The 24,710-nt window shown below is 39.8% G+C and overlaps 1 protein-coding gene across 1 annotated transcript; it reads left to right on the top strand.

Annotated features, from left to right (window-relative positions):
* Positions 1–1,458: 1,458 nt before the first annotated feature.
* On the top strand, positions 1,459–9,925 carry arf2a (ADP-ribosylation factor 2a). Its single transcript, XM_062985103.1, has 5 exons — positions 1,459–1,520; positions 7,139–7,296; positions 7,806–7,916; positions 8,014–8,138; positions 9,222–9,925. Exons 2-5 carry the CDS (start codon positions 7,149–7,151, stop codon positions 9,381–9,383), a joined length of 546 nt encoding a protein of 181 aa, XP_062841173.1. The 5' UTR covers positions 1,459–1,520; positions 7,139–7,148; the 3' UTR covers positions 9,384–9,925.
* The last annotated feature ends 14,785 nt before the right edge of the window (positions 9,926–24,710 follow it).

Below are 24,710 nucleotides of genomic sequence, written 5' to 3'. Positions count from 1 at the left end.
TGAACAACAGCCAATCATTGTTTATGTAGGCGCCCAGCCCAGCCGGATGGCAGAGCTGAGTTTTGAACCGACGAGTTCGAAATGTCAGCTCTGGTGTGCTAGTGTGTTTTAGTGCTGCTCCACCTGAGCGTCCTTGCTTTAATTTTTATGCTGATTACTTGTAAAATAAAAAAAGAAACGTTTTGGGTCCCATGGTGTGTGTTTCAGTCATTCAGTTACAGAAATCTTTGTAATCCCAGAACAGCCATGACATACAGGTCCATCAGAAGTGTATGTCAAATCCAGCCTCTGCTATGCAGCCACTGTTGGGCCCTTGAGCAAGGCCCTTAACCCTGTCTGCTCCAGGGGCGCCGTACAATAGCTGACCCTATTTAGGTGATGGATCATTCTCAGCACTGCAGTGACACTGACATGGTGGTGGTGTGTTAGTGTGTGTTGTGCTGGTATGAGTGAATCATCACAGCAGCACTGCTGGAGTTTTTAAATACCGTGTCCACTCACTGTCCACTCTATTAGACACTCCTACCTAGTTGGTCCACCTTGTAGATGTAAAGTCAGAGACGATCGCTCATCTATTGCTGGTGTTTGAGTCGGTCATCTTTTAGACCTTCATCAGTGGTCACAGGACGCTGCCCACGGGGCGCTGTTGGCTGTATATTTTTGATTGGTGGACTATTCTCAGTCCAGCAGAGACAGTGAGGTGTTTAAAAACTCCAGCAGCGCTGCTGTGTCTGATCCACTCATACCAGCACAACACACACTAACACACCACCACCATGTCAGTGTCACTGCAGTGCTGAGAATGATCCACCACCTAAATAATAACTGCTCTGTGGTGGACCTGTGACCGTTGAAGAGGATAAAGGGGGGCTAACAAAGCATGCAGAGAAACAGATGGACTACAGTCAGTAATTGTAGAACTACAAAGTGCTCCTATATGGTAAGTGGAGCTGATAAAATGGACAGTGAGTGTAGATTTAAATGAGGTGCTTTAAATGTTATGGCTGATCGGTGTATATGACAAATAAAGGCTTTATTCTTCTTGTCCTAACCCTTCACTTACTTAATAGTATGCAGTATACACACTAGCAATACTACTATACTAGCAAACAACACAACTGCCAACACAACCAGTTTCGAGCAGGCAGGAATTAGTTCATCACTTATTGCCGTGTTAAACAGATCAAAACTTTACTAGATAGGGTAACTAAATAGGGGGCGAGTGTAATAAGCTGTAATGTGTCATGGCTGCCTAGTTTGCACACTCGCTGATTCGCGGTTTAGGATGTGTCCTTTGCAAACCGGCTGTAGACTGTCCAAGAAAAAACACGTCTTTCGAATTTGATTGGGTGAAACGGGTTGTAGGCGGGATTAGAAGGCGGCTTTGTATGAGATGATTGGATAAAATCTTACTTTGGACAACGCCCATGACGCGGCTGCTTTTTGGCCTGTAACAGACGCCATTTTGTCGTTAGCGGTGAAGAGGAGACTGATTTTGTCGGGAAGCCGGACTGAAAACGGTAATTAAAAATAGAATAAACTCAACGTATTTTTTTATATTCGGGGAGTTTTATGTAACATTAGCTCTTAATTAACATTATTTCTGATTGAAGTTATGCTGGGGACGATAAATAATCATAAAGCGGATATTTTTTGGTGAGCCTTGTAGCAAGTTAGCTTTTACGTTAGCAGGAAAGCTAGTTTGCTAGCCCGGTAGCAGAGCTAATAGAGCTAATGGTCGATGATTCAGCTAACCAGTCATTCAAATGTATGAATGATTTATTTACTATGCGCCCGTAGTTTTTACCTATTCACACTAATTAATTGCATTTGGTTGTTAATGTTATAATGAACGTTTTAGTCCGAGCTGATTCAGGTTTTGTAATTAGCCGCAGATGCTAAGCTTATCGTGGGTTGTTAAGTGTCTGTAAAACGCGAGCCTTAGGATGAGTTAATCGTCCAAAAAACGAACGTAATCTAAATAAGTCTGCTTTTATACACGTAACAATATTAATAAGCTCATATTTGTAGTATAAAAGGTAAATTTGCTAGTGTGGTTTAGGCCTGATGTTTTCGATCAGCGGTTTGAATGATGGAAACGACACAGAATCGAATTAGGTTCATTAACTCCAGCACATTTAACAGATTATGTTTTTATTAATACACACGATTAATATTTTATTATTACCCACAAATATTTACAGAAAAGGCTGATTGTATTGTATTGTGTAAAATGCGTATTACTGTCATCGAGAAAGAAAACGACTTCATGCGCTTTGTCACTGATCTTTCAAATAAATCAGCTATTATTATTATTTAATTATATTTCCCACTGACATTAAATAGACCTGATATATTATTGTAATAATGCATATGAATATTAAGAACAGCTATGATCGTGTTAATTCCTTCCCATTGACATTGAACAATTAAGTGGTTTGTACTGTTATAAAATATATTTGTTTTATTTATTATAATAGAAGTCCTAGAAAACAACACTTCAGTAATGCAAAGATAAAGTAATGTTTAGTAAAGTAATGCAAATATAATGTTCAGTAAAGTAATGCAAAGATAAAGTAATGTTCAGTAAAGTAATGCAAAGATAATGTTCAGTAAAGTAATGCAAAGATAAAGTAATGTTCAGTAAAGTAATGCAAATATATCTGTACTATTGTGTGTATCACCAAAGCAAATTCCTCGTAGGTGTAACATACCTGGCGAAATAAAGTGATTCTGATTCTGATAATTAGGTTCCCAATTGATAAAATCTTTGAAAACAAACACCCACAGATTACGTTTACTTGTAAAATCATTTGTTTTATTAACTTGGGTAAATTACAAGACCAACATTTAAAATCAAGATGTCACGTTTCTCTTAAATAATAGAAGGCCTGACATTATACACTGTCTATCAAGGTTACAAGTTATTAATAAGAGTGTATCACCTATACTATTTTACTAGTGATGTCCAGATCCAATGAGTACTGGCCTAAAAGACTTAAAAGGATTTTACTCAGTTTTCAGTGTGATCCACTGACATTTTGTCCATGTAACATGAACACAGGATCTCTGTTTTGAGTTGTCTTAAAACGCACCATCGTCAGTGGTAGCTTAGTGGGTAGAGCTTTGGGCTATCAGCTGAAAGGTTGAGAGTTTGAATCCCAGCTCTGCCATGCAGCCATTGTTGGGCCCTTGAGCAAGACCCTTAACCCTCTCTGCTCCAGGAGTACAATGACTGACCCTGCGATCTGACCCCGGCTTCCAAACAAGCTGGGATATGTAAAGAAAGAATTTTGTTGTACTGTACACGTGTATATGTATAAATGACAAATAATGGCATTCTATTCTATTATTATTGATGTACTAAGAGCTTTAATATTAGAATAAAAATAAAATAGAAGGGGGACTGGATGGAGATGTTCCTAATTTTGAGCTCACTAAAGCTTGTTCTATATACAGGAAGTAGTCTGTACAGTTGTGTCTGCCTTGGCTCTTTAAATTAACACTTGAATTGATGTTTGCCTACAGTTGGGCTTAAACCAACAAAGGTAATTAGACCGAACAGGTTTTACATCCATTTGTCCTGTGCGCCCACATTAACTGTTGTTTTGACTACCTAAAAAACCTTTATATATTATTATATATATTTTTATGGTTAAATAAAAAATGTTTAAAACATTTTTATATTTTTTGAATGATTAACAGATTAAGGTGGTAAATAAGCATGAACACTGAGGACGTTTGAATTTTAAACACTTTACTTCCCTTGTGTGTAAGAGATCTGTAACTGCCCTAAATTAATTGTCAGTTGTTGAAAACGAATTAAATTGACCTTTTTACTGACCGCTGTAATCAAACAATGACTAATTTTGGTAAGTTAATCATTAACATCCATAATATAACGACGACCATGCACTTGATGTGTTGGGTTTGGATCGGTCGTACTCCGTGTTGGTCTTCAAACCAAGTGTTGCAACCTTGAGGAGATCAGATAATGTCATGTGCTTAACTTTAGGCTCTTATATGCTTATAACTCAGGCTGTCAAAATGTGTTTGCTTATGATCTAGGTGCAGTATTTTAAATAGTGTGATTATTAGATACTCGTGATAGATACATACATCCAGTGCAGGTTTCTGTTAGTAGTTTAAGGTGTTTTTTTTATTTCCACTTTTATAAAAGCCTTTGTTGCAGTCTAAATCTCTGGCGAAGGTGATTTTCTGTGATTTCCAGCCTTATCTTGAGTCTGTTTTTCTTATCAAACATATCTCTTCTATTAACAAGTGTCTTATTCTCACTCTGACAATCTCACATTTCAGTTAAATGAAAAGAACAAGAGAATTGTTAAGCATAAAGTTCCTATGTTTGCTGTTTAGTTTGATTTTATATAAGGCATTTTATAAGGCCTGTTCTTTGGTGCACATGTGTGTTTATCTGGGTGTTAAACTGCAATTTGCCGTTTTAGGCACAATGTGTGAAAAGCACCCCAGAGCTAATCTGACTCACAATTTTAACAGTCCATGGCCTGGTCCAGGTTTTGTTTGTAAAACAATGGTACAAAAAATACTACCTGTATTTCTGTGCCTTTAAAAACCCTCCAAACTTCCATGAAACATTTTAAAATTGTGTTTGGTAATGGTAATCTGGTATTTACTGTTGTCTTAAGTATACAAGGGGTATACAAGGGTACAAGGGTATTTCCTTATCCTAGCTACAGAATAGATAACGCTGAGATGAACTATAGCAATATGACAGTAGGATTGTCTGTTAGGTGTGTCATCGTGTTAAAGCCAGGGTGTTGCTTTTTTGTGCTGTGGTCATGAAGGGAGAAGGTCCGTGTTGTCTTTACAGACCAGAGACCATTGCTGAGGTCTTATTATCCAGTCCTCCTCCCTTCTCTTGTCTTTCTCAGTCAATAATTAATCCTGTGTTGAGCTTTTGAATTACTTATGAGGCTCAAGTCGTGGTTGTTGACAGTGGATGGAAACTGGCCAGTGTGATGTCTCGTGTATCTTAATGTGTAATTTTTCTTCAGTAACTCAGTCCACACACACCCACTTCTCTTAGCATTTTTCGTAGGTGGTTAAACAAATCGACCAGTTGTAAGCTCCTCCTGTTCCACTGTGTTTGTTCCCAGTATGAGTCAGTTTTACAGCACACTTCCTTCTAGCCTTGCTGAGTCTGTGCTCCTTAAGAATTGCAAATGTCGAAGCAGAAGTTTTGAGAAGTGAGATTTAGGAATTAAGAAAAGCCCTTTTTGATGGGCTAAATAATTACATTTCCATTTATTTATTACTTTGATCATAAAATGGCTTTTTAAATACTAAATTAATGGTTTAAAAGCTATTTTTATATTGATGGACTTGCAGACCAAACTGGCATTTAAAATTCTACCATAGCCATTTTTAAAACATCAGAACATTCGGATGAAAACCCGGAGCTCCTGGAGTAAACCCCACACAGACACGGGGAGAACATGCAAACTTCGCACAGAAAGGACCTGGAACGCTCCACCTGGGGATCGAACCCAGGACCTTCTTGCTGTGAGGCGACAGTGCTACCCAAATAAATATTTGACCAAATCGTTGCCACATTTGACGAGTATTAAGTGCAGTTTCTTAAGAATAGTTAAAGGTGAGGGTCAAGTTCTCTAAAAGCAATCATTTTTGTTTAGGGCACAGCAAATCTGTGATTATAAAAGTAGACAAGTGGCTGTTAAATGTGCTGAGAGGCAGAAAGGAGAATTTGCAGAGCAGGAAATTGACATCTGTGTGATGATTCAATTTTTTTTATTACATAATGCTTTATTATCCACCTCCCCCTCCCCAAAGTAATTAGTCCTGCTAAGTGCTTAACATTTAACACTGTAATTTGAATACTATACAAAATGAATTATTAGTAACATGGTTCAGTTAGCAGTAAATATAAATGGTTACACGCCAGGCTTACGCACACTTCTCTTTTCATTGGTTGTCATTCTTAACAGATTACAGTGACTGCCGGCTTGCTCTGATTTGTTTTAGGCTGAGAGAGAGAGAGAGAATATAAAATACGTCACAGTTTCATATCAACATCTCTGTATACTTTAACACATCTTAACCGTGAACATAAACACTGAGCAGAACCAGTTCAACATTCAGAATGTAGATTTAAATACTTGCAGGTAACAAACAGTTCATTACAGTGCAATTACAACTTAACGCTATAGAGAGAAAAAACCCCAGACTTTAGTCCTTTTAGTGTTTCTTGGTCACTATGGGATATGCTGTCCTCTCTTGATTAATTCAGAGCTCAGGTGACTTCCTTTACAGGCCGCTCATGTCTCTGGTTACCTGCAGTGGCCTACATTCACCACATCACTGACCTCATTGTGTCGCTTTGCTTCCTTTTTTTAAAACCTGTACTTTGGTTTCCTAACCACAGTCTGTATTAATCTCGAGTTCTGTAGTCTCGAAACAACTACAGCCTCAAACTGATTACTGCTACAGACGTAATAACTTCAAACTTAGTCATAATTAGGAAAAGGATGTGCTGATGTGCTGCTTTTCCATTGTCTTTGCTTATGTGGGTACCGAGGTATTTCATTTTCTTTAAGCTTCAACTGATTAAAAAGACTGATTAGTTTTGCACAGACATCAGTAATGTAGAGGTGGGTTATATTGCCAAAAAAGCAACTTAAGATGTGGTATATGTAACAATATGCAGTATGATAATTTTTCACAAGCCATAAAGCTTGTAAATAATGTGAGAAAACACATTAGTGCAAAGTTGTTATTGCATGCTGAGGTGCTTTCTTGCCGTTGAAGAATTTTAACTTGATATGTCCCTTGCTGCAGCATTTACACATCCTCTTTCTGCTTTTTGCATGAATATCACTGTATATGATTATAAACCTGTGAAAGGTGGCCGTGGGGCGTCTTTCTGGCTTTGTGTCACAGATGACCGGCTGTATTCTCACAAGGCCAAATACAACTGAATTGTCTTGCTTTTAACAGACTTTTATGTCTATTTGCCGAAGAAAAGATACCACACACTGTTTAACTAAAGTAAAAACAGATGACTTAATTAATGTATGAACAATATCCTCAAGCTTCAGTCATGGATCTGTGATGTTCTGATCTTCCTTTTATCCTTCCTCAGATCTGCCACCATGGGGAACATGTTTGCAGGCCTCTTTAAGAATCTCTTCGGGAAGAAAGAGATGCGAATCCTGATGGTGGGTTTGGATGCTGCTGGAAAAACTACCATACTGTACAAACTTAAACTGGGCGAGATCGTCACCACCATCCCCACTATCGGTCAGTTGCTTTGCTAATTTGTTTCACTGTGTTTATCTTGTAGTTACTGTAATCCCCCCCCCCCCCCCCATTTAATGCTTACATTCTTAAAATGTATTCCTACATACATAAATAAAACTACATCCTCTCAGTTACTTAAACACCCGAATCCATATTAAGTCTTTTAATGAATTCCTGTACAGAAACACATCGACCCCCACGTTTGACTTTTTAAAGATAGAAACTTTTATTTAGCCTTAGCATCTGGCATGGCGTTAGGAATCGAACAAATAAACAAGCTATGTATTTCTGTGTACAGATAAACTACTTTAGGCAGCATTAGTCTCAATTCCATTGAGTTATATATACTGACAGATTGCCATGCATGTGTGTTGTTAGTAAGGTAAAGAATATGTAAAGATTAAACTGATGTCTGTTTTAAACTTAAGGTTGCCCTTGATGATCCCACGAATGTTGCACCTAAGGGCTTTCACGTTGTCCACTCTGACATGCTCCCTTTCCCTTTGCAGGTTTTAACGTAGAGACTGTAGAATATAAAAACATTAGTTTCACGGTTTGGGATGTCGGCGGTCAGGATAAGATCCGACCCCTGTGGAGGCACTACTTCCAGAACACACAAGGTAAGTCTCTCTAACTACTCATACGTTTCAATACAAATTCTGCACGGTTGCACTTTTAACCAATATTTCTCCTCCTCTCTGCCTGTCTGTGTCTCAGGTCTGATTTTTGTGGTGGACAGTAACGACAGGGAACGAGTAAATGAGGCGAGAGAGGAGCTGACAAGGATGCTGGCTGAAGACGAGCTCAGAGATGCCGTGCTGTTGGTCTTTGCCAACAAACAGGTGAGAACAGCAGCTTGGCTGGCTAAATCAGACTGGTGATTTAACAGGAACACTCAGGCTGTGATATTTTAATGTTTGTTTAAAATGTTTGTTTTTAGATTAATCGCGATTAAAATTTGACAGCCCTAATATACATACATAAATATATATAGACATACAGTCCCTGACAGAAGTTCTGTCGCTTATCCATGTTGTGGAAACAAAAGCTTATAACCTGACTTTAAATTCATCCATTGGTTTTAGAAATGACTCATATGAAAGCTGAAACCCTCCCAAATGAGGTTTTAAATTAGCTTCGAAATTAAATTAGCTTCACTGCAGAAATATTGATCATTTAATGAACATAGTAAGGTCAGATTTTGGCAAGACAGATATTAAAAAAGCTTATTATCATGCGTGTGATCTGCGTATCACGTTACCACTGTACGTCACGGAGTTGATATGTGTATCAGGTGACCAGCGGGTAACGGCGTGTTATGTTTAAGTGTGATGCTCCAAGTTGGGGATTAAGCAATAAAGACAACACGTTCTTTGTCATTTGTATTTCGTGGTTAAGTACAAAACATAACAATGCGGGTCTTCGTGATGTAATTCTACATGGCACTCACTGCCTGTATAGGTAAATTCTTCCTGTACAGAATTTGCGTTAACGGCACATTTTTTATATATACACGCACACGTACACGTGTATATGTATAGGGGTGACACAGTGGCTCGGTCTGTACCACTGTTGCCTCATGCAAGAAGGTCCTAGGTTCGTTTCCCAGGTGGGGCGGCCCGGTTTCTTTCTGTGTGGAGTTTGCATGTTCTCCCTGTGACTGTGTGGGTTTCCTCCGGGAGCTCCGGTTTCCTCCCACAGTCCAAAGACGTGCAAGTGAGGTGAATTGAAGATACTAAATTGTCCATGACTGTATTTGATATTAAACTTAAACTGATAAATCTACCAGTAACCAGTGTAACCAGTAACTTCCTGTCCTGTCATGACTGTAACCAGTGTGTGAAACATGATGTTAATAAATATAATAAATGTATTGCCTTGTATCACCTTGCTTTGTCTTATCGGTGCAATGTGTTTCCCTGCAGGATCTTCCCAACGCTATGAATGCAGCAGAGATCACAGATAAACTGGGTCTGCACTCACTGCGGCACCGTAACTGGTATATCCAGGCCACATGCGCCACCAGCGGAGACGGCCTGTACGAAGGTCTCGACTGGCTCTCCAACCAGCTGAAAAACGCTAAATGATCCATTCCACCTGCCCTTTGCTCTGTGTATGGGTGTGTGTGTATGTGAGTGTGTGTGGTAACAGCAGCACTGGATTTAGTCTCTTGGTCGCCCACCTTATCCATCTCTCTCTTTTTTTTCCATTAGTTTGTTTTGTTTTGACTTTGGAGACTCTGACCAGTGTTGGCATGTGTACACACACCAGAATGGAAGTGTGTGTGTGTGTGTGTGAGGAGTGGGAGCAGCCCTGCTGTGCCTTTAAACACGTGCTTATCGTGCAGCTCGGTTCTCTATCGCTATGTTTATTCCTATACATTGTCTCCCTCTCTGGCAAAGAACGACCCAGGATGCTAAATGTTTTGTTACGTGTAGATTAAATGATATTAAAAGTCTTGATTTTTCATCTTAAAGTAGTCACGCATGTCTAAGATGTTACAAGGTTTGTCAATACCCTTTTTAACACCCCCCCCACCCCACACCCCCCACCCCCCTACATGATGAAACACTTTGTAACCTGCATCAGGTTGGGAGAAAAAGACAATAAAGTGACATTTTCCATCCTAGATCCTTCTTTGCATTATTTAAAATACAAAAGCCTGTCTGCTTATTATTGGTCTTGTTGCCCACCTTTATAGAAACGCATGGCTGTAGATTCCCCGGTTGAATGGCAGATATGTGGACCCATGATTTAAATACCTATTCGAAAGGTTCCTGTCCAGGATAATATGAGCTAAGAAACATCGCATGCGTTCTAGCTTTTTTACTTGAAGCTATATTTTAAAGTAAAACCATGATCAGGCATTTAAACCTGCTTACTGTTAGTAGAAGATAATTGCAGGATTTCCTTTGCATGATGCTTTTAGACCTACAGTTTGTACAAATTTGGTTAAAATTGATCTAGTAGTAGCTCAAAGTTGAAGCCGTCTTGATGGATTTGGCATGACGTATCACAGAATAAGTAAATAATAAGATCTTAAGTGTTTGTGTGCTGTCCCTACAGATAACATCTTTACATACTACAGCTATAATAATAAGCAACACAAGCATCAGTGGCTGAACATCTTCATTAAAGATCCGAAAGTTTTTTTGTCCTGTTTGATTATATGTGAGATTATTTGGAGACCGAGAGTTAAATGAAGTTGTTGGGCCCTTTAAGAGCTGCTCCCACTCGTCGTTCTGATTGTTTTCTTTTCTTTTTTTGAGGTTTATTTTTATTAAATGTTATTCCCAATCATCGGCATTCAGATCTTCAGGTCTGAATCAGTTGTGCAGTTAGATGGTCCGGTTGTCCATTCATCGCTGCTGCAGGAATTCCTCTTACAGACTGTAACCTCCTACGAGTGTGAGCCTAGTTAAGATCTACCGATCTGACAGAGCAACCTTTATTAGCGCCCTTATTTTTGAAAGAAGAGCTACTTCTATTCAGTCGCGCCTTTAGGTTTACAATGTCTGACTATGTATTTGATTTTGCTCCTGTCTTTGTTTCTGGCTCAACTATAAGCCACTTTCAGTAAAAAAAAAAAAGCGTCTTTAGACTTTTGAACCTTTCTAATTAACTGACATGTTTTTCCTCTATATCTGTATTTCAAACTACTCCAAATGTTTCATACTGTATAAGGTCCCGACCCTGTACTGACCCCTTAGAAAAAAAGTGTATTTATAGATCTACACTTGGACGACGGTTTTAAATGATCTGCTTTCTTTTACAATACACCAAAAACCAGCTCTGATTTCTATTTCAGGCCTTTCATTGTGTCATGATGAACTCGCAGGCCGACTGTAATGAACCGGTTTATTTTATTGAATGACGAACATCTTCTGTATGACAAGTGATTAAATGTGTAAGGCCATGTACTCTAGATAGCCACATCGTTTAGCAGTTATGTTTAGTTGTGAAGCTTTAACTTTGAAATTGTTGAAGAAAAACAGAAAAGGCAAAAAAATAAAACATGTGCAGGTGTGCATGCTTTCTTTTCTTAGGTTTTTCTTTTTTATTATAATTTTTCTTGCTTTTTTTTAACCCATCTTGTAACATCTGAGAAATGCACTATAATAAAAGAGATCTCTATTACACAAACAGCCACTTTCTTTGGTTTATATACGTATAGTATACACCGATAAGGCATAACAATATGACCGTTTCCTTGTTTCTACACACACTATTTTATCAGCTCCACTTACCAAATAGAAGCACTTTGTAGTTCTACAATTACTGACTGTAGTCCATCTATTTCTCTACATACTTATTTTGGCCTGCTTTCACCCTGTTCTTCAATGGTCAGGACCACCACAGAGCAGGTATTATTTAGGTGGTGGATCATTCTCAGCACTGCAGTGACACTGACATGGTGGTGGTGTGTTAGTGTGTGTTGTGCTGGTATGAGTGGATCAGACACAGCAGCACTGATGGAGTTTTTAAACACCTCACTGTCACTGCTAGACTGAGAGTAGTCCACCAACCAAAAATATCCAGCCAACAGCGCCCCGTGGGCAGCGTCCTGTGACCACTGATGAAGGTCTAGAAGGTGACCGACTCGAACAGCAGCAATAGATGAGCGATCGTCTCTGACTTTACATCTGCAAGGTGGACCAACTAGGTAGGAGTGTGTAATAGAGTGGACAGTGAGTGGACACGGTATCTAAAAACTCCAGCAGAGCTGCTGTGTCTGATCCACTCATACCAGCACAACACACTAACACACCACCACCATGTCAGTGTCACTGCAGTGCTGAGAATGATCCACCGCCTAAATAATACCAGGGATCATTAAAGAACGGTGAAAGCAGGTTAAAAAAGTATGTAGAGAAACCGATGGACTACAGTCAGTAATTGTAGAACTACAAAGTGCTTCTATATGGTAAGTGGAGCTGATAAAATGGACAGTGAGTGTAGAAACCAGGAGGTGGTTCTAATGTTATGGCTGATCAGTGTGGTAGTTATTCTAAAGGATAATATTACAACATGTTTGGTTGGTACACTTTCATTTAAACAAATATCTTGCACTAGTTTTAAATCTTACATTCTAATGACAATAATTTCACATCAGTTTGAATTACTCGATATATTTGATATCTTAATGCATTCACATTATGGAAACTACTGCACCAAACAGTGTGATCTCTGTCTCATAAAAGCAGATTTCAGAATTGTGGCTGTGTTCCAAAAAGCACTGTAGGAAAAAAGGACTGCACTAAATATTATGTCTAATTTACATGGACTTTATATGGTTTAGTTAAATATACACAGATGAGGCATAACATTATGACCACTGACAGGTGAAGTTAATAACACTGATTATCTCTTCATCACGGCACCTGTTAGTGGGGGGGATATATTACACAGCAAGTGAACATTTTATCCTCAAAGTTGAAGTTAGAAGCAGGAAAAATGATCAAGCGTGAGGATTTGAGCGAGTTTGACGAGGGCCAGATTGTGATGGCTAGACGACTGGGTCAGAGCATCTCCAAAACTGCAGCTCTCGTGGGATGTTCCCGGTCTGCAGTGGTCAGCATCTATCAAAAGTGCTCCAAGGGAAGGAACAGTGGTAAACCGGCGACAGGGTCATGGGCGGCCAAGGCTCATTGATGCACGTGGGGAGTGAAGGCTGACCAACAGACGAGCTACTGTAGCTCAAATTGCTGAAGAAGTTAATGCTGGTTCTGATAGAAAGGTGTCAGAATGCACAGAGCATCACAGTTTCTGGGCTGTTTTGGCAGCAAAAGGGGGACCAACACAATTTAATGAAGTCATAGGTGGTCATAGTGTTATGCCTCATTGGTATATATATATAATATAATATAATCTCTCTCCTGCACTCATCCCAAATCCCCACAGCTGAGATCTGTGATGGATCTGAGATGATGCTTTCTTACAGATTGACTGATATAACATAATTAGTTGCTTCCACATCCCCTGGGCTCTTCACTCAACACGTTTATTAATTACCAGTCAGAAGATGTACCAGGCAGGAGGTCTTCACACTGGATTCTTCCCTGCTCGTACCGAGACCTGTTCATGGTTTAATTAAGCAATGCCCAGTGTTGGCATTTGATGTCATTTAATGTGAGGATTATTTAAGGACATTATGTTTGTACATTGACGGAAACATGTACAGTAGATTCATGTTACACCAACCATCATTTAGCTGATGATATAAAAATGACCACTAGATGGGGCTCTGCTGCGTTTTTTGTATTCCATTGTGGTCGATCAGATGCGATGACTGCAGCCTCTCCTGGAGTAACATTTTAGGCTGGGTTAGTCTTTTTATACCAATAAAATGCCGATTCATACAACACTTTAGCTCTCAGGCTTTGTTATCTGGCAACCAGCGTTTAGCATTCAGCTCTGCTGTACCAGTGCACCTAAACACTATTTAAACACAACTATAAGGAGTTTTAACACTGGCAACTTTGTGTTAATGCCTTCTGGTCTCCAAGGGCTGCTTTTATTGTATTAGGAAGCAACATTAAGCGTGAACATCTTTACAGTTAACCACTAGTAAAATATAAGGGATCTTCAAAAAGATCACTTTTATATGTTGGGTGGAAGCGCTGAGGGTGGGAGGAGTAGTATTCGGTCGTGTCTGAAAGACTGAGAGACGCTTATAATCTGGACTTAGCTCCATCTGATTTCCACCTTTTTGGACGCTCAAAGAAGCTTTAAGGGGAAGAAGATTTTCATGTGATGATGTGAAAGCAGCGCTGCATCAGTGGCTACACACTCAACCTAAAACATACCTTGCTGATGGCATAAAAAAATTGGTACGACGCCCACCGTCACCAAGTCCAGTCACACTGATGTACTACTGCTCTACATTCACAATTACTCAGATGACTAAAAACCTGTACAGATTCTAAGCTGCAGACTATTTCTACCAAACAAACCCCGTGTCTGTGTTTTTAAACTATAATAAAACACGGATACAGTACAAAGTGATACATTTTCTTGTCGTTGCCAGCACAGTGTCTGTTATTTTTATGTTTATGGACGATCTGTGGAGGATTTATCGCTCTTTTAAGAAGCGCTTACACAGGGTTTAGCCATACCCTGTGATTTAATGAGGGCCAGCGATAGGGATCGGCACTCTGACTGCCATGAGAGCGGCGCCAAACAAGATGATGAAAAGAGCAGGGCACATCAGTGTCTGTATGACTAAGATTTATGTAGTTACGCTGTATAAAATCCTTTCTCTGTGTGTGTGTTTGTGTTAATATTTATATTATTGGGTACTTAATTTTAAAAAGGTATTTAATTACTTTTACATGTTAAATCTGCTGCCTGTATAAAAGTATGGTTTTTAATTTGACAGCACCAGTTTTATGACAAATATTTGTACTTTTTAGGCCAAGTGATCATTACTGAGTGGCTGAGCGACAGTATTTATGCGACATGTATTCATTCACCCTCAGTATTGTTTTCATGTCATTAATTATAGTCCACACGGTGGCTAAGTGGGTGGCCACACAGCAAGAAGGTTTGATGCCCAGGTGGGGCGGTCCAGCTCCTTTCTGTGTGGAGTTTGCATGTTCTCCCCTAGGATGACTCTCCCCAACAGTGACTCGAGTGCATGATAAAGATCAGTCCTGCCAGTTGGTTGCTATTGTCTAATAGGAGAGAAAATGGTGTAAAATAAAAGCAGGAGGTAATGTTTTGCCACACAGCTCCAATAACTCAGGTTTGATCCATGGTTTGAATGCCAAGCTTGTGAATTTTGCCAAGCTTTGTGATTTAAGGTACCCCTAGTTTAACGGGGTGGTTAAGGGCAAATGTAGATCCAAGTACACTGAGCAGACAGAATCAAAACAAAAGAGGACTCTCTCTCTCTCACACACACACTCAGACACACACACACACACACACACACACACACACAATGCCTTTTCTTTAAAAGTAATGTTTTTTCATTTATTAAAGGAAAGAAATCAATACACTGACTGTGTGCACTAAAAGCAGAGTGGTTACATCCGACAAACAAAAGACATCAGAAGCCTGAATCAAATACAATAAAAGACCAGTATAACAAAAACTATGAGATAAGGATGCTTGGTGGAAATGCAACCAGGTTCAGTACGTCAGCTACTCAGTCCACCACACATAATCACAGCCCCAATGCTTCTCCCTCAACCCTAACTAGAAGAAAGTCTTTAAAAGCGGCTGAGAAACGATGAGTGTACAAATGAGAATGTGGATTACCGGTCTGATGATAAATTTGTAATAAAGAGAACTCTCCAGTCCTGTTTGTTTGTTTATTAGGATTTTAACGTCATGTTTTACACTTTGGTTACATTCATGACAGGAACGGTAGTTACTCATTACACAAGATTCATCAGGTTTCACAAGGTTATATTGAACACAGTCATGGACAATTTTGTATCTCCAATTCACCCACTTGCTCGTCTTTGGACTGTGGGAGGAAACCGGAGCACCCGAAGGAAACCCACATAGACACAGGAAGAACATGCAAACTTTACACAGAAAGGACCCAGACCGCCCCACCTGGGGATCGAACCCAGGACCTTCTTGCTGTGAGGCGACAGTGCTACCCACTGAGCCACCATGCCGCCCTCTCCGGTCATGTGAATAAGGTAACACGACAGCGTCCTTCTACCTTATCAGCTGGGTGTAGCGCAAGGCAACAACTAAGCGTCAAACTGACCTCTGTGCTTCGCTTAAATAATGCAGAGTCAGCTGTGAATGCTGTGAATGCTGTGAATGCTGATGAGCGCTTTGGATCTTGGGGTTTGTAGTCCTACTAGAACTACTACAACTACTACTAGTCATTCCTGCGCACCCCTCAAATAGTGCTAGAGGGGTTCGCAGGCTGATTCGTTACACCTAGATGTCTGTAGATGTGAATAATCACATTTTGCTAATCAGTTGGTGGTTACTTAACAAAAACTCAATAAATAATGATCAATTTTTTGCACATGAAATAAATTTCATTTTAACCATGTTACACATTTGATGCTCAACAATAAATTCAGGTGCCCAATATCCAAGGAGATGTTACCGTGGAAACAGCACATTACATATTTATAGAGACGAGCAAGAGAGTCGGAGAGGAAAATAAACGGCTCTAAAATAATAAATATCATCATCGGCATCTATTGCTCATTTAGATTAGGGGGAATTAAACGCGAGTTATCCTGACTGCAAGATATTCACTTAGTCATCACAGTAATGAAGGATTCTGTTTTCACAAGACACACACACACACACACACACACACACACACAGACACACACACACACACACACACATTACAAAAACTAATATTAAAATTATTGAAATGAAATGAAACCCAGACTGTGATGGATTCCAGCCTGTCAGGACTGGATTTAGCAACCTGTGCTGGTTTTGACCTTGCTGGAGTCGGCGTGACCTTGAAGTCCTCAGAGCTTGTCAGGGATTCGCACGCCACTTTAATGCTACATTAACCTCCTGAACCTTTTCACACCCCTTTACACTCCAGTGGAGACACAACACACTCACGGCCATGTTGCCACAATCCCCCAGTGAGAGAAGGACTTTAAGATGTCGGTGCGGTTTCCATTAGACATCCAGTTTTACCTGTAGGTACGTCCATCAACTCATATTTCGAACAAGATAAAAGCTTAGTATCAAAAACTTGTATTTAACTGTAGAACAAAATCACAACCACACTGGCTGATGTGCACATCTGCATCTGTATGTTCAGCCTTGACCCTAGCTAGCAAACGACTTCATATAGGTGACATAGTGCATCAAATAATGTGTAATAATTAAACAAACAATTAAATGTCACGATAGATTCAAACACCTGATTGTGGCTGGAAACTAAAAATAGAAAGAAATTCTAATGATTCTTTGAACAAACACAAAACCAGCATTTTTAAATCTATTGCTGGTAACATGGGTGGGGTATGTTGTGTACAAGCATTGTTTCTGTGTGTGTGTGTGTGTGTGTGTGAGTGTTTTTTTTTAAATATCGTAATAATCTTAACACTGATTTTTTTTCTTATTCTCATGGTACCACGTTGTCGCTTTAAATCATTTGAGCAGGACAAGGTGTCTCTCAAACAACTATGTCAACACCCTGGTGTCCCTATGGACACAATATAACAATTATTAGAGGCTACTAGGGCTGCAACTATCGATTATTTTTGTAATCGATTATTCCAGCGATTATTCCAGCGATTAATCGAGTAATTGGATAAGAAATTGTGAAAATTGTCAAAAGTGAAAGTTGTCTGTGCAAAACACCGTGAGCTGTATATTGTTGTATGGAAAAATTTGCATCTATGATTTTTTATAACTGAATTACTCGAGTTTCTCGAGGAATCGTTTCAGCCCTAGAGGCTAATGCTAACCACTTCCTCTAGTCTGCTCAAGTGGTTCGAGTGGAAAGTCAACACGTGTCATGACAAAGATCTACAGTGACTTATGGGTTTGAACAGCTACATTTACTGCATCCAGCAGACGCTTCTATCTAAAGCGACTCACAATTATGACTGAATATGATTTGAAGGTTAAAGGCCTTGCTCAGGGGCCCAACAGTGACAGCTTGAGGGTGGTGGGGCTTGAACAAGCAAGCTTCTGATTACTAGTCCAGCACCTTAACCACTAAGCTACCAACTCTGATCTGACAGCTATATTTTACAGAGTTACCTGAATCAGTGTAAGTTTACCATGTTTTTAAGTATTTAGTCATATTGCTTGAAGATTCAACACAAATATTGATTTTATTGTAGTTTTATTTTACCAGTGACTGTCTGGACCAAATATTATGAACCTAATATGATTTTAAAGTCACCCTACAGAACTTTTCACTCATCTGACTGTTGCTTAAAGTGCCATGATGAGGGCAGACCTGAGACCTGGGAGTGATTATTCACCTGTTGAGTTCTTGTCTGGAGTTGGTGTTCATTATATTACTCATGACTGCCCTCTGCTGTGGTGGAGGAGGTAGCACTTCCCCTTTCCACTCCTATTGTTGAAATAAGAAGTGAAGTCAGTGTATGTTTTTATTAGTTTATTTGATGATGTTTTCTCCTGAGGTGGACGTGCTGGATGATGAGGTGTTTTAATCATTGAGGAATCATCAGCTCAGCAGTTGAGGCATGTTTGATAAAAGAATAGTATTATTTTACACTGGGATCAGTTTTATCATCATGAATCTGGTTACCGGTTCCAGTTTGTGGATTATTTCTTCATGTTCTTCTACTGTAAGATCTTCCAAAAGGTGAGACTCATTTTCACTTAATTTTCATGTCCTGTATGGTTACAGCAGTGATTAAACACAGAGGAACTATTTACCATTGTTGTTGCCATCCTTAAGCTTCAAACTGACACAAGGAGTCTGAACTGTGGGAATTTGTCTGGATGTAATTTATGGTGGGATAATTTGGACATTTTTGGTCATGTTTGGTTAAGGAAATATTAAAGGCAAATTAAAGGAAAACAAACATGATGTTAATTAGTAAATTTGTAGAGTTGGGCCACTACAAACCACCAGGTCAACCCTGGATGTCTTGGACTGACCGTGAATAAATACAGTTGACAGCAAAACTCTCACTTGTGTTCACGTGTGATTCTACAGCTCTCAGCCTCCTTAAACACATCCGTTCAGGCAACACCCATCCGACCGTCCGACCGTGCCGCATCCCTCGCCACATCCCCGTCACCATGGCAACCAGGCTCCAGGCTCTCCTGCTGAGATCTCTTCTGTGCTGAGAGATGTGCTAGATAGAACTGCTCTAATATTTACACACACACACACACACACCACTAAACCACATGAATGACTGATCATTATCATTTATTCTAGTATATTCTATAAACTTTTCACTTTATTTTGCTCTGTCCCAACTTTTTTAAGTGTTGCCGGCATCCAGTTTAATTTTTTTTATGTACAAAAGACGATGAAGTTGAAAGTTAAAGGTTATTTCTTTGTACTATTGACATTTATGTCCAGGATAAAGTTGATTCTAAATGAACAAATGACAGATTCTTGTTTTATTACATTTGACAAAACAGCCCCTCTAGAGAGAGGCAGGCTCATGTAGATCCATAGATTTAATGCAAATAACTGAAAGCATCATTAGTCCAGTCATGTGAGAAATATGATTAGTAATCCACACCCAGCATAATTACCAGTGGATATCCTATAGATTAGAACATTATAATAATGTCTGCATTGATAGGATGAAGAAATAAAGCTGATTAAACATTAATTTACGTGTGATATGAGGTACCATTTTGTCATATTTTAAGAGCTATGACATTTAAAAATGTTATAAATAATAGAAACAAGAAAACTGCACTTATTTCTTACTCCGGGAGCTCCGGTTTCCTCCCACAGTCCAAAAACATGCAGTCAGGTTAATTGGAGACACTGAATTGCCCTATAGGTGAATGGGTGTGTGTGTGTGTCTGCCCTGCGATGGACTGGCGCCCCGTCCAGGGTGTTACTGTGTGCCTTGCGCCCATTGAAAAGCTGGGATAGGCTCCAGCAAAGCGACTCTGATTGGATAAGCGGTTAAGAACGTGAGTGAGTGTTGGCACCTGATTCCAAGTCAAAAGTCTGGACTGTAACATCTGTAACATTTCCTATTTATAATCTTTTGGTCTGAATTATACTAGAGTTTGGTATCAGTCATTAAGTAGTTAAAATAAAGCAAAGCGCTATAACCTGTCATGAACCCAAAAATGTCAATAAAGATTCGAACTGTCACGAGACGCAAATGCAAATAAATTATGTTACCGCTCAGTCATAATGGTTTATTTCAATCACAATCAAAGTGTGTTCACTTTATCAGATTATAGTTCATCTTATTACTAATCTGTATTATATTGCACTGCTGTTGGCTGCATAAATACATCTCATACAGTGGATCATTTATCATTCGGTAGGATTTGCATACTGCATTGTTTGTGTAGGACATGAACATACATCTAGTATTTGCTGCTGCAGTGATTTTAATTTTGTTGGTGCAGAGATGTATGAATAAAAATAGATGGAGAACTGTGCATCCATACAGACAAGAATACGTACAGTAAAGTCTGAGCTTGGAAGCTGAAAGTAAACATGGATAGACATGGATGGCTGATGGATTATTATGAACAGACTGCTGTGGATATACAGATACATTAATACATAAAGAAACAGACATCAAGTGATGGATTCCTATATAAGGATAGATTGTTACATACTTGGGTACATGGGTATAGATGGTTGGATAAATGGAGAGGATGTTTAGGTGCATAGATTGATGTAGTTTATTGATCCACAATAAGAAATTTAGCTGAAGGGAGGGATGGATGATAAATGGCAACACTCATCGAGTCACTGAATGGATGTGTGGTTAATTCCTTTTCAATTACATGATTTGTGGTGGTAGACTTAAACTCCAAAATAGGACAATATATCCATGCGTCTAGTTTGCTTTCTGGTTTTTGGACTCTTTAGTACACTGTGAAACATTGGGCAATGTAAAAATTTTAGAATTACTCTAGGATATTGTATTACTGAAGGGATTAGATGTTAGAGAACATCAGTTTTGCTACCAGCTAATATATATTACTCTGTGCCTCCACTGCTGGGTAGACTCTGTTCCCTCATTTACAAGTTCAAGCTGAATATGCTAAAATCAGCTCCACAGCCATCATCTGAATATGCTAAACCCTTCTAGAGCACCTGTATTTATACATTCATTTTAATATTTATTCATCTTAGTTCTTTATTCATGAGTGACCACTTGATTCTAGTCAAGGTCAAGGTAGATCTGGTTCCTATCATGGAAACTCTCGGTGCTTGAAATAAACCACACATGAGCGGCACACTTGCTTAATCGTTTGGTTGCTTCCTAACATCTAATATCACCAAAAAAAACCAGTACTTTTATTGGCTACATTAAATTACATCTATAATTTAGAGTAGCCAAAGAACCTACTGGGAAGAACAGTGGGAAGAACTTAAAGTACTCAGACAGTAACTAGAATTGAGGATTGAACCCACGTTATAGGAGCTGTCTGAGCTCAACACTACCTGCTGCCCAGTGTTCATTTGGCCGAACAGTAATAGTATAATTTTGTACTATTTGTAGAACACTTATTTGTGGTTTATGGGACCATTTAAGCAGTGAGAAATATGTGTTTAACATATTTATTCCTGTTTCAGTCATTTTACCAAAGGCGTTACTGGGTACCAGGCAGGATTACACCCTGGACTTACACATTTATTATTGGCTTGACTAGACTTGGGGACAATTGGGTAGCCTATCCACCTTCTGCATATTTTGGGAAAAGGAAAGAAACCTAAACAACCTGCCATGCCAAACCCCTTACAATCACACATTATTAAAGAGGCGATGCAAAATTCCAGGTCCTCCTGTACCCATCATGCTGTGCAGGCACCACTGTGCTGCCCCAGTCACATCTGCAATGTTTATGATAATAGACATTATTGTTACCAGTTGGGTTCAATAACCAAGTAGCAACACTATGGTAGTGGTCAGTGTACAATCTTAGCCTGGAGGGTAAAACTGGGTGGGCACCAAAAACACAGACTGTATTTCTGATTCATGTGTTTCATCATCCTGTCAGAGTTTCAACAGATTGTTATAAAATGTTAAGAGTCAAACACTCGCATTAGTTCACTGTGAGTCATCAGTCATGCAGAGTTTTTGAAAAGGTCAGTCCGAGCTGCTTGGTTTGATGTATGAGTTCATGAGAAACTCTTAATAAGAAATTTGGAATTATTGAACACTTGCTTCACATCTACAGCATGTTTAAGAAAGATAAAGCCAGTAGCGCTTGGGTGGCGCCACGGTCTGTTACACTAGCCCATCAGGGCGGGGGGCGCCTCACAGCAAGACGGTCCTGGGTTCGATTCTCAGGTGAAGCAATCCGGGTCCTTTCTGTGTGGAGTTTGCATGTTCTCCCCGTGTCTGCGTGTTTCCTCTGGGAGCTCCAGTTTCCTCCAACAGTCCAAAGATGTGCTAGTGAGGTGAACTGGAGATTCACTGGAGAATGAACTGATGAATCTTGTGTAACCAGTAACTACCTGTCCTGAATGTCATGAAGTGTGTAGAGAGATCTGGGTTAAAATCACATGGTGATATTGGCCAGTCGGGCGTACACAGATATGATCGTATATAGCCAAAGCCCTTTGATGGATTGCCGCCCTGTCCAGGGTATTCCTGCCTTGTGCCCAGGGTTCCCAGTGGAGCCAGGCCCGCCCTGACCTGAACCCTAACCTAAAGAGGTGCATCTTGAGTTGTGCATTTATAGTCTTCACTTTAAGATGGCAAAAGACTCTGACTGCGTTCATTAGGTGCTAGTGCTAGTACAGAGTAGAAGCTGTTCCTCAGGTTCTAATTGGTGGATCATGATGAGCTAAGCTTGTGGCTTAAAAGGTACATGGTACCAAACAGGGTTTAATCCTGGACCCTGGAATCTTTCTCCTGTAAGAAGTATAATGCCAGATTTACAGGTACAAATTGGTGCTCACTGCATGATTAATGATGATAGCCAATACCGCCCCCCATCTCTTACCTCCTCCTATACAACAACATACATAAAATAGCAGGTCATTGTTTTAATGACACCATTTGTAATTTATTATTCACAGTTTAGTCTTCAGGTCTGTAACGGCTATTAATTTCCCTTTTGACTCACACGTAGCTAAGTGCTTACAATGTCACAACAAATCCAAGCTGCTCATTTAAAGAGGTACAAGACGGAACCATGCTCGACTGGAGGCTGACGGTGCTCTCAAGGACACAAAGCTGGCAGAGACAAAAGACTAAACAGCTTCACTAAACAGCTGATAATAAACATTCATAAACAATGTGTCATATTTACAGTTATGACTGTCGGATCTATGACCTGATGTGTTCAAACACGGTGAGCTGATATAGACGGCCTGCTCTCTGCTGCTGATTGGCTGCCGATCAAGCCTGCTGGGTCGCTGTGTTGACATACTGAAGCTAAATATAATCTGTTTTCCTCTCTAAAAATTTCAGTTAAATACTTTTTACCCTGTCATACATTATTTTACTCCAGTAACACAGCGTCAGCCGCCGTCTCTCTCTTCTCCCATAATCATTATGACCTTGCAAATTACTCTGTGATTATAATCATAACTGCCGTCACTATGGTACCACTAGATTGCAGTGAAATTGGAAAGCCTGATTGGATGTGTGTGTGTGTGTGTTGCTCACTCATGCTTTTGTGACTGAATACAAGTCAGTGCAATGTATGATGTTACACATTTCTGTGTGTAGCTCGTTAGTCAGGGTTATGCACCAGTGTCTGGACTATAATGAATTTGGGATTTCATAGACAGACGTCCAGGTGTATCGAATAGGTCTGATATGTTTGTACCTCCAGTTTAAAAAAAATCCAAGCTGGTTTTGGAATAGTGTATAAAATTACTGTATCTGGGTCCTTCTCTGAGGACTCCTCCAACTGTTCCTTCGTTTGGCATCCAAAGTGCCACTACTGGCTCATGATTTGCTTTCTAACAGCCGTGGCCTGGCTTGGCACTTCACCTTTGCTCTTTTCCTATCGCAGAGACACTGAATCTATTAGTCACTGTTGAGTAAAATCCGTCTGAACAGCCCAGCTGGAGTTTGCTAAACGGCATGTAAAGGACTCAAGCAACTTGAGGAAGAAAATTCTGCAAGCACTGTTTGTACAGACACTGCATATCGCCTGCTCTTACCATCTTTAATGTGAAACATGGTGGTGGTGGCACCATGCTTTGTAATGCTTTTCAGCCAAAAGGACTGGAGAACTGGTAAGAATCGAAGGATGAATAAATGCACCCAAAAACAGGAACATCTTCGAAAAAAAAACCTTAGACTTGGCCAACAGTTCATCTTTTAACATGACAATGACCCGAAGCATAGAGCCAAAACAACACTGTAGGCAAGTCTCTGAATGTGTTTGAGTGAAACATCATCAAACCTTTATAAAGAGACCAGAATATGACAGTTCACACGAGGATCAACCATACGTCACAGTGGAAAGGTCCTGGGTGCGATTCTTTCTGTGTAGAGTTTGCATGTTTTGCATGACCACACGGGACAGCCTTCGCTCCCCACATGCATCAATGAGCCTTGGCTGCCCACGACCCTGTCGCCGGTTTACCACTGTTCCTTCCTTGGACCACTTTTGATAGATACTGACCACTGCAGACCGGAAACACCCCACAAGAGCTGCAGTTTTGGAGATGCTCTGACCCACATTGCTGTGTAATATATCCCACCCACTAACAGGTGCCGTGATGAAGAGATAATCAGTGTTATTCACTTCACCTGTCAGTGGTCATAATGTTATGTCTCGTCGGTGTAAAAGATACT

This window comes from Trichomycterus rosablanca, chromosome 22, assembly GCF_030014385.1.
Source record: "Trichomycterus rosablanca isolate fTriRos1 chromosome 22, fTriRos1.hap1, whole genome shotgun sequence".
NCBI lineage: Eukaryota > Metazoa > Chordata > Actinopteri > Siluriformes > Trichomycteridae > Trichomycterus > Trichomycterus rosablanca.
This window is presented reverse-complemented; position numbering and strand designations above follow the sequence as displayed.